An 11,479-nucleotide genomic window follows, 5' to 3' on the forward strand; every position below is an offset into this window, starting at 1 on the left:
TTCAGTTTGATTATCAATTTGCAGTAAATACCAGAAGCCCTTACCAAGAAAGTGAATAGGTACTCGTTCATTTGTGGGCCTATAATGTGAGTTGTTCTCTGTTGTTGTTTATTTTCACATTAGGCAATATGTTTCTCAAAGAGCGTGCAAGCTTTCTCTTAAATAAGAGTATTTCAAATAAAAAATGAGTATACAGACTTGGTGATGTGGAATTTTTTTTTAGATAGTTCAATACAATTCTCGATTGTGTAAGATCCTACCATTTCACCTCTCAAGGATGTTTCTCAGGTGCTGGGCGGATCTTTTGTACAGTTGGTCTTTGAAATCGCTTGACATATGATTTCCTTCCATTCCAAAAATAATTTTCTGATCTTAATTTTAATCTAATTTCTTTCTTCAATATCAATGATTTTTAAAATTTGAAATATTATTTTGACGACATAGAGTTATCGAATTATAATAGACTATTAGTTCTGTGAACAGTAGACCTCGCGCAGTTATAAACCACAGCCTCCTCTTATACTGTCCATCAGAGTAAATCCTGTCTGTATGTCGTGTCGGCGAGATATCGGTGTGAAAACGGCTAATGGCTGCATGTTGGGGTTGGTGTATCAAAAATGCAAATATCAAAAGCTTATCTCCTTCAAGACATACTGGCAACAGGTCAGCCCGAGTTCAAAGCAGAGAAAGGTTGAGAGACAATACTATATGTTATTTTAGTTATTAATTGCATGCAATCAATAGTTCATTTGATAGTGAATAAAAATTGCATTCAATGAGGCATGCAATTAATAGTCAACACAGCAGCTGATTTTTTACCAAGTTACATTGAGATATTGAATTGTATGCGTCATGGCATGCAATGTATAATCCACTCGACAGCTGATTTATGATTAATAATTCTATAGTCTGATTTTTACTCTAATCCTCCTTTTCCTTTTATATTATCCTTGAAATTCAAAATTTACAAAAACCTTGTATATATGTCGACGCGCAATTTAAAAAGGAGCATACCTGTCAAATTTCATGAAAATCTATTGCTGCGTTTCGCCGTAAATGCGGAACATATAAACATAAAGAGAAATGCAAAACCGTCGACTTGAATCTTAGACCTCACTTCGCTCGGTCAATTATATCTGATTTCTTTCTTTATTAATATCAATGATTTTTCAATTTGAACTGTTATTTTAAAGACATAGGTAGAGTTATCAATATTATAATATATTGTCCTCTCCTCAAAGTAGTAAAATTGTTGTGTTGAGGTTGGGGACGTACAACTCAAACTGGAAAGCTGTCTGGCATTTTGAGGCAGGTGAGGATCCCCGTGCACGATAATGAGCTGTGCAAAGCGAAATACGGGCCCTCAGTGCCCATCCAGGACAGCCACCTGTGTGCTGGCAAACTTGATGGATCCACCGGTGCTTGCATAGTAAGTCATTCAAGCATCTCGTCATTTTTAGGATTTCACTGCAGAATAAAAAAATAGCCTATAGCTGATATACTGATAGTTGAATTGCAATAGAAATATAGATATATTTTAATATTCACTCGTTTTTAGGGATACTGATTATTCAAAAACCCAAAAAAAATGATCAAGTATACTTCATTTTATTGCAACACAACTAGTTTCAATAAATATAAATGTGCTTATGCTTTTTCAGGCCCAGTTCAGTTAATAATTAAAATATATATTGATAATATATAGATGAAATAATAAATTAAATATACATAAGTGTTCTAATGTTCAACTTAAACATGTCTCGTCAGATTTCATTCTTTTCCCTTTCTTCCTTTTTGCTAGTTTCAATAAAATGAAGGGTAGTACGGTATATAGAAGAAGTTTCATCTAAATACCGTGGAAGGGTAGGATACTTAATAATTTTTCTTTTGTTTTGAATACATTTATTAGTATTCCTTAATAGACATTTCAAGATTAGAAATATTCTTGCAGGTAGCAGTGGGCCTAATTATAGTTTTATTTTTCCATTTTATTTGAAATGGAAGTTTTTTCCTATTATAAACCGCAAAGATTGCTATTTGCCTACTCTTAATCACTTCGTAGTTTATGTTTTCTTGAAATTGTTATTTTATGAGGAGTTTGGATGTAAGAAGTGAATCATGTGTACCTAATCTATCATTATAGTATTGTGAATTGCTAACAAAAATAATTTTTTGCATGTGATTAGTATCAAAAGCTCAACAAATCGATGTAAAAAAATCAAAATCAAATCTGTGATTATAAATTGAAATCTCAACAAAAATCGAAATGTCATGAGATTATCACAAGCTGAGAATTACCCAGAAATGAGCATGTCCATCCTAGTATAAATGATTTAGATTGTTTATGATAGGAATATAGATTGTACAATTTCTCATTTCAATGTTGCAGGGTGATTCAGGAGGACCACTCCAATGTAGCCAGAAAGACGGAAGATGGTACCTGTTGGGCATTACCTCTTTTGGATCAGGATGCGCTAAACCTGGTTATCCGGACGTTTATACTCGATTATCATTCTATTTACCCTGGATTAATGGAAAAATACAACACCAATAGAATTTAAACAAAGGAAAAGAAGTAAAATTCGACACATAGAGAAAAAGTTTCTTTGATAAAGATCTCATCAGAAAGATTTTAGAATTCATCAAAGATCAAAAATTTTGTGAAAAGAAAATTATCTAGAATAATGAAAAATGAAATCACTGTTCAACTGTTACCTTAGAATTGATTCAATAGTTCCAGAACTGGTAGGCTAACTATTATATTTTATTTTCAATTATTGATTATTCTCCATGTAAATAGTAGGTTACATTACAAATAACAAAGTGTGTGTGTGTGAGATATGATTATTATATCGGACTTTACTGAATGGATATAAAAAAAATATTTGATCAGTCCCTTTTGCTTTCTCACATTACATTATCTTTATACTAGAAGATACTACTTGAGCCACACAAACCTTGATATTATATTTGGAAGCAAAATCCAATCAATGAATGAAGATGTATGTATCCTAAAGATCAAATCCATAAAAAAAAATCTTGAAGAGACAACTGCACATATTCTCGGATATGAAATTGGTGGAAATCAGTCTCTTCCCAAACTTTCAATAAAAAACGTATTGCTAGAAATTAAGTTTAGGTTGGCCTATTTATAATGTGAGATAATTATTTATTTATTTTTAAAAAAGGTTAAGGGCAACCCAAAAGGGCAATTGAGCAACCCGTAAAGGGCAATCGAGCTACCCAAAAATGTTTCTCACTTGAATTCTATGTCATGCTTATTTGGGTCAATAGAATGCATAGGTACCCCAAAAATGAGTCTCTCGTTCTTGCTGGATGTACTATTCTTTACAAAACCCCGAATGTAAAAGTAACCCCACTATTGCATTATCAAGAAAACCCAGATACAACGGATTTTCTCTTGGTCCCTCGAAATACAATTTATTAGAGTTCAAATATATTTTAGAAAATGGTATAATACGGAATGAAACAAACATGAAACATTAGGTGGTACATAATTATTTTATTAAATCAATATTTTATCTTAATCTTGATAGTAGATTTAAATTTTATACAATACAAGCGATTGACTAATACTGAAAGTCATAATGATCGAAGAACTACTATTTTTCTACTGATTCAAATTTAGTCGATTTTTTATTAAATTCAAATTTTAAGGTGAGATTCCACACCACCAATGGAGCACCATATGAATTGAATATTGTAAAAACAAATTATAATGATGAATTTACTGGATACAACAAGATATTGGCTGCTGTCTGATAGCTTGTCTGACTTTTCCGCCATTGGCCACATCTTCAACAATATCAGCAACTTCATCAAAGTCAGGAAACGCCATCGTTTTCAACTTTGAATAGATTTGTATTTTATTCACTTCAACCTCAAAGGAGCCTGCAGAATAAGAAGGGAGAAAGAATGTACTAAAGAGGAATAAACAGAGATTATAATATTTAACGTAAGAATCGAGGTTGTCAGTAGAAAGCACAAATAATAAATTCCCAAAAATTGTATTTGCAACTATTTTTTAAGATGGGATTACTATATCAGGGGTAACTCAGTAAACGAATTTATTATTTTCAAACAACGCACAAAATAAATTTAGCAAACCGAATTTATAGATGTGGGCATTAACTTATAACTACTGCAAAAAAATATAGGTACTGTTCACTTCTTTACCAATTCAATCAATACATAAAAAAAATCTGTAAAATTTCACAAAATTAAAAACACAAAGCATTTAAAAGAATAGCTTACATAAAATACCATACATCCAACAATATTTATTCATTCATAATATTATTCAGAGAGACGTCTTTCGATGCCATGATTATTCTTGGAACATTCTTTCAATTTTCGTTAGAAAGAGTTTTCAAACTTCACTTTATTGTTACAACTTGAGTAAAACGATTTCATCAAATGCCCAGTTTTCGTATTTACAATTTTCATTTAGAAAAGAAATTAATCTAGCGTCAATAACTACCTGAAACGTACCTTGTCTTCCTTCTCTACCAGAAACTTTTGCTTCGGGGACCCTTTCCAAGACAACTTCTTTCATATCATTAAAGTTATTAATATGTCCACAAGTGCCGCTGAAAGAAGAAATGAATGAAACTAAATGTCAATTCAATAATACAAAATAAAAGTGCAATTAAAATTAAAGGATCAATTCAACGACTCTACGATTCTAGCCGCGCGGCTGCTATTAGTTGCTATGTATATCAATACCAATATATTTATAGACTATGCAGTAATAGACTAAAGCCGTCAATACAACGCGCGGCTAGAGAATCCGTCGCTAAGGAATTGCACCTTTAGGTGAGTTCCAAACAGTACGGAAACGACTTTGAACTAATTAACAACAATCAGCAGCGTCGACTCATCAAGTGATTATCCATTAAGGCGCATAGATCTTAAATTATCTGTAGTCAAGACAATGAATGCTCAAAATAGGTATAGAGGGAAAAGTTTGGAAGAGACGTTTTAGACCCAGCAGCTCTGTTCGGAGTAGTAATGAAGTGAGCATATCAAAAGTCCCCACCGCTACCCCCTGTGCTAAGGGGATGGGGGTGGTTCAAAGGTACAATTTTTTGGTTTTTCATATAATCTCGGAAACTATGCGTTTAGGGATTCAGTGCAAAACTTCCTACAAGATCCATCTGCTAACTTTTTCCATATCCCTCATGGTTTACGATATACCCGAGCCATTCAAGGTGTAACAATAAAAAAAGCATGTTTGCCTCATATTTTTTGACCTTCCTTATGCATTTTTAACTATTAAATAAAAAAATGTAACAAAATATGGATCAATTGACAAAGGAATTTGGAAAGAATGATTGGAACCCAATTTTTGGCTTTGCAGCTTTGTTGTGACTAGTTAGAAGGTGGACATATCAAAAGTACTCATCCCTACTCCTAGTGCTTGAGGGATGAGGGTGGTTTAAAAGTTTCATTTTTTGCTTACACGCTGAATCAATGCGTTCCACCGATATTACCAACCATGCAAATTAATCAAAAAGCATGTAGATTTCCTACAAGCTTTGTCCAGTAGAGTTTTGTGAAACCATCTTCAATAGTTCTTACGATAGCTTATACTGTTCTTAAATGTGTGAGTTTTGAAAACACAGGTTTTCGTCAACATTTTAGCACATTCAGGGCTTATAGCACTCACTTCAACAATACCGGTACATCAAAAACTAAATACCAAGCATATGATCGAATAACAATGAATTATTCCCAGTTTGATGTATTATTTCACTATTTCACGCTTTGCTTCAATTTTTATAGCCGTGGTGTTAGGGGTTCAATGTAGCAATATATATATATATAATATATATATATATATATATATATATATATATATATATATATCATTTGACAAGAGAATGTCTGGATTACAATTTTTGACTCTGCAGCTCTATTAGGACTTGTTGGAAGGAAAATATATCAAAAGTATCCATCTCTAACCCCTCTGCTAAAGGTGTGGAACATCCAAGTTGGCACTTGAAGCTAAATTTAAGATTTCGCTCCTATGTAATGCTTAGCTTAGTCCAAACACTTGCCAAGCTGGTGAGCTTGGTCACATTGGACTTGCAATCCAAACTTCAATGTGACGAGTGTCTGAATGAGATATATTATTTGTGAATGCTCTGCTAGCCACATGCCTTATCTCGACAAAAATCCGAAGGCAAGTAAAGGCGAGCGCTGGTATAAAAGCCATATTTAGTACACTATCAGGCTCATCGTCATTTAGAAGGCTACGCACTTGGCGAGATTGTGGAAGTAAGATAAAACTAAATATTTAAATTGAAGAAAAGCATGTATCCTCTACAACCCTTTGTTGACTAGACTACTGAGTGATAGTTTAAAGCGAGTCCACAGAGCCATTGTCTTTTCAATTACCCTACTTCTCAAAGAAAAATATAAGTTAGGAGTTGAATCTTATATCTAGCAATATTGCATAAATAAAATGCAATTATTGGAATCATTAATAAATTTATTACATGAACAATAATTATTATTATATGTCAAATAAAATTAGTAGTCCAGGCGCAAATGTCATGAATAAGGCACTCCGTGGTCATTTTTGAGTAACAGCCATGGGAGATGTCTCAATTTCTTCGTTAGGTCTAGCATAATAAGAATCGTGATTATGATTAGTCGAAATCACAGGCAAACATCTCGGAAACAAGATGACAAACATTTTTGAGATTGGCATCATAGATAATCTCTTTCTACACATTATAAAGAGATTGATACCATTCCCAAGTCTGTACTTTCAAGGAGTCATGCGTTACACGGTTTTCTAATTGTTGGGATTGGCATTTAGTGGAGAAGGCATGTTTTCCGCTGCAAACAGTACTTTTTACTATCTTTCTGATGACGCTCCAGCCGTAAAATATGGACTTACAGCCTCCAACTAGATGTCATTTTGAAGCTTTGGAAATATTCTACAACACTGTGCCAATAATACTAGTGTTTGTCTTCTGCGAATACATATACAGAGTGGAAAGTGAAATATTGTCCCCAAAAAATGTATGTTTCAAGTTTTTGGTCAAAATGAGATGATTCTCTCGAACATCATTGTTTGGTTAATTCCAAACACTTTGGTGGTAAAACCAATCCGATATCTCTCACAATAACTGAATAACAAGCGATATAAAAATTTCTGTCAATAATGACCGCCATCTTGTATTTTTCAATGATGTCGACTATTTTCGTTGTTTCCGTCACCAATATTCTTATTCGTCTTGTTGTAACGAAGAGATTGAGACCATTTGCAAGTCTCTATCTTAAAGTAGTCATGAAAAAATCGATTTTATAGTTCTAGCTTGTTACATCATGCTTATGGAAAAACGCACCAGAAATCATGCAGAGTTTTCTTTGGAGGGCGTTGGAGAACTCATTTTTTGACTTACAGTGCATGAAGATATATCGTTTCAAAGTTTTTTATAATGGAATGAAATTTGAACAAATTTAGAAAAGACGTTTTTTTTTTGCTTTTGAAGGTTATAACTAAAAAAATGTGCGTTTTAGAGGAAAATTTTACAAAACAAAAATTGTAAAGGAAGATTTAAAAAATATTTTCGTCTAAAAAACGGTTGAATATCTTGAACGGTTATTGAAATACAAGCTATATAGCAAAACCCTGAAAATTTTGGCGGCCATCTTGTTTCCGAGGTGTTTGTTGCCTGTGATTTCGACTTATCATCATCACGATCCTTATTATGCTAGACCTAACGAAGAAATTGAGACATCTTCCACGGCTGTTACTCAAAAATGACCACGGAATGACATTTGCGCCCGGACTATAGCTTTTAGTTTGGCAAAATTGTAGCAAGTTTCAATTCTTCACTTATCAGCTGCTTCATAAATGGACTAAACCAAAAATCTTCCACAATGGAAGATTTGAGTTTTCAAAAGAGTTTCTGTTCACAAACTTACCAAATAATTGCATCTTTTCTTTTTTGTTTCCAGACTACAACTTTGTGCGTGCAAGTCCATTAATACTAATTAATTTGTAGCCATCAATACTTTTACAAAACTTTAAAAAAATCATTATCACAGTTAAAACCTTCTACTTCTTCTTTCAAAATTCCCCAATCCATGCACTTGTTAATCAATGTTCTAACTCCCTTATTATCACTCCAGTCTTTAAGAACCACCAATTCACAATATAGCGCCCACCATACTCACTTCTGCATTTGTAAACAAAATTTAAAATTTCCACCAATAATTTCTCATTGTTGTACCAACTACTAATCTCAACACATGAAATGAGTCATTTAGTCAGAAGAATCAGGGTATTCATGTAAGGCCGCCGCCTGTCAAGCCCAGGGACCCGGTCTCCTCCTCACTTATTCCTTTTTTTTAAAGTTGCAAATGTAACAGAAGAAAATGGGTAATTATTTATAACGGACACATCAGGCATTTTTCACTATTTTTTTAAACACTTCCGGCGCCTCAAATAAATAGTGGATGGGCTGATTGCTCTCCTCACAATCTTCTCTTAAACTGGAACTCAGCCAGGTAGCCAGGGAATTCGGACTTTTTCACACCAAATCTAGGTATGGTCACTTTTTTATCACTAGTAGGCTTATTTCACTTTTTGGCCAAATTGCACTGTTCCCCACAAATTTTACACGTTGTTAAGCTGAGTTTACACCAAAGTTAATAACAAAATGTTAATAACTAAATCCTTATAGAATCCTTATTAGAATGAGCATATCTTATCATACACATGATGAACATTATGTGTTTGTCAAGTTCCGTTCAACCTAATGGAATCTATGAGAATTAAGTTCTTAACATTTTGTTAATAACTAAATCCTTATAGAATCCTTATTAGAATGAGCATATCTCATCATACACATGATGAAAATATGTGTTTGTCAAGTTCCGTTCAACCTAATGGAATCTATGAGAATTAAGTTCTTAACACTTTGTTAATAACTTTGGTGTAAACAAAAGCTTTACACCTTTAAAAATATTTTTTTTAACATTAAATCTTAAACTGCCTCATCTTTGAACCTCGTGCTCTCTAAATATTTTACTCTACAACCAACACAATTCATTCTGAAATAACTTGGTTCAGAAGTTTTAAACAAACTTTGTTGATTAAAATATGAATAAAAATTTATTTTTCTTCATAAAGAGCAACCATAATTACATACAGAATGGTCTTACTGCATAAAATTTATAATTTGAATTTTCCTACATTTATAAAACAATATTGAAACTTGAAGTACCCTTAATTATTTAAAATATTACAACTTTACATTTAAAATAATATTAGTTGTAATATTTCAAATAATAAAGGGTACTTCAAGTTTCAATATTGTTTTATTAATTTATAGAAGTAGCCCATTCAAGTGAAGTTTATATTTTTATAATTTTGATCTAGGCAACCACATGATTGTCCAATCAGTTTAGTGATGATATATGAGAAAAAAACATCCTGGAAACATAAACAAAACCATACATAACCTTGATGAGTGAAGAACATTAATTTTAGAATTTATATCAATATATTTGAAATGCAAAGAGAAAATTGTTGTACCAAGTTAAACAAAATATCATCACATAATCAAATACATAAGTTTTTTAAGGAATAGAGTAAGATCTTCTTTTTAAATACCTGATGGATCCGTTGTAAAACTGGTACCGAAAAATGATATTTTTTAATTATTTAAAGAAAATAACCTGTACTAGTTTACAAAGGACGCATCAGGAATTTAAAAAGATATAATTATTCTATTCCTTATAATACTTATGAATTTGATTATGTGATGATATTTTGTTTTACTTGGAATTTTTTTGCATTTCAAAAATTATATTAATATAAATTCTAAAACGCACTTCACTCATCAAGGTTATGTATGGTTATGTTTATGTTTTCTCATATCATTACTAAACTGATTGACCAATCATGTGGTTGCCAGATCAAAATTATAAAAAGTTGGAAACATTTAAATTATAAATTATAAAGACCATTCTGTATGTAATTATGGTTGCTCTTTATAGAGAAAAAAAATTGTAGTTTTTATTTTGATCAACAAAGTTTGTCAAAAACTATTGAACCAAGTTATTTCAAAATGGATTGTGTTGGTTGTAGAATAAAATATTTAGAGAGCACAGGGTTCAAAGATGAGGAAGTTTAAGATTTTATGTTAAAATAAAATATTTCAAGTGTAACAACGTGTAAAATGAGTAGGGAACAGTGCAATTTGGCCAAAAAGTGAAATAAGCCTACTAGTGATAAAAAAGTGACCATACCTAGATTTGGTGTAAAAAAGGCCGACTTCCCTGGCTGAGTTCGAGTTAAGGATATATAACGTTTGTGAGGAGCGCAATCATTGCATCCACTATTTATTTGAGGCATCGGTGAGTTGTATGTCCCCACGCACAGACGCACTAGTAGGTTATGCACTATAGTGAGGTCCACGTTATAATGACAGTATTTGATCAACTTTGGTGTTGCTATCCTTGTCTATTATTTGACAAAGCAGGTAGTACTATCCTTTTCTTACTCTACAACGACGCTAAATCTGTTTTTGACAATGTAGAGAGATAATTAATCAAGGCAGAGTATCGGCAACGCTGTTCTCCCATCTTAATCCACTGTCATTATAACGTGGATCTTACTATAGTAAGATTTGGTTTAGATGGGTTTGGTAAGATTAACTTCTCCTTTTGCATTGGAGTTTTGAGTGTTAAACAGTGAACTGACAGTTGTCACAGAATATTTTTTAAAATTGAAAAAAGTGAAAAATACCTGATGTGTCCGTTATAAATAATTACCAAAAATTAGCAGATGGTAAGTTGTACATGCTGTTGAAGGTACCGGTATTTTTACTCTTAAGGTTAAATAATTATTTATATGCTACTAACCAAAATTCAACGTCTACATTAACCATGTTTCAAAATTATTTTTATCACAAATTAATCGCAGTGAATTTTGAAAAATAATAGTATCACTATTTTAATTTTCACATTCAACAATATTTTTAATCATCACGAGCGAGATACGAGGACAAGAATATTTTTGTATTTGTACATTATTTTGTACTGAGTACTGACACTGATCAGGTGATCACCAGTGTTGCCAATGGCAATGGACAAAATTACCCAAAATTTTCCCCGGAACCAGTCTCAAATACCCGGAATTATAAACTGGAATCCCCGAAAAATTCCCGGAAATAAAATGATGATTTTTCTCAATATAATATAGTCATTAAATAAAAAAGTAGTTGAGATTGAAGCATGTATAAACGTTTCTCTACTCAATTTTGTTTTATCATCCTTTGAACAACAAAGAGAGACCGTTTCTGAGCATGCTGCTGCAACACTTTTTTTAAAGTGAAAATTTCTCGTAAAGAGAGCAGCCATTTCGCAATTTTGTCGAAGAGCGTACTCGAAGTGTGAGCACCAACGAGCTAAAATATAGTAAACCATAGAGCGG

General features: G+C 32.5%; 2 protein-coding genes across 5 annotated transcripts in view; one reads left to right on the plus strand and one right to left on the minus strand.

The window, feature by feature from the left end:
* LOC111044875 (chymotrypsin-like elastase family member 2A) overlaps positions 1-3,019 on the plus strand; it is a 28,257-nt gene extending 25,238 nt beyond the window's left edge. For all 3 annotated transcript variants that reach the window (XM_022330119.2, XM_022330120.2, XM_039434390.1), the window contains exons 7-8: positions 1,263-1,429; positions 2,390-3,019. In XM_022330119.2, the coding sequence (XP_022185811.1) occupies positions 1,263-1,429; positions 2,390-2,554 (332 nt within the window). In that variant the 3' untranslated portion in view covers positions 2,555-3,019. The remainder of the gene's footprint in view (positions 1-1,262; positions 1,430-2,389) is intronic.
* Positions 3,020-3,632: 613 nt separating this feature from the next.
* On the minus strand, positions 3,633-11,084 carry LOC120352682 (migration and invasion enhancer 1-like). Of its 2 annotated transcripts, none has more exons than XM_039434392.1 (3): positions 10,909-11,084; positions 4,513-4,610; positions 3,633-3,912 (listed from the first exon to the last, which is right to left on the minus strand). In XM_039434392.1, the coding sequence occupies exons 1-3, from the start codon at positions 10,932-10,934 to the stop codon at positions 3,749-3,751; spliced, it is 288 nt and encodes a 95-aa protein (XP_039290326.1). In that variant the 5' UTR covers positions 10,935-11,084; the 3' UTR covers positions 3,633-3,748. The 2 variants fall into 2 exon arrangements, with proteins under 2 accessions (XP_039290326.1, XP_039290325.1); XM_039434391.1 differs by having other exon boundaries at positions 10,819-11,084.
* Between the last annotated feature and the right edge of the window lie 395 nt (positions 11,085-11,479).

Source organism: Nilaparvata lugens, chromosome 8 (assembly GCF_014356525.2).
Source record: "Nilaparvata lugens isolate BPH chromosome 8, ASM1435652v1, whole genome shotgun sequence".
Classification (NCBI taxonomy): domain Eukaryota; kingdom Metazoa; phylum Arthropoda; class Insecta; order Hemiptera; family Delphacidae; genus Nilaparvata; species Nilaparvata lugens.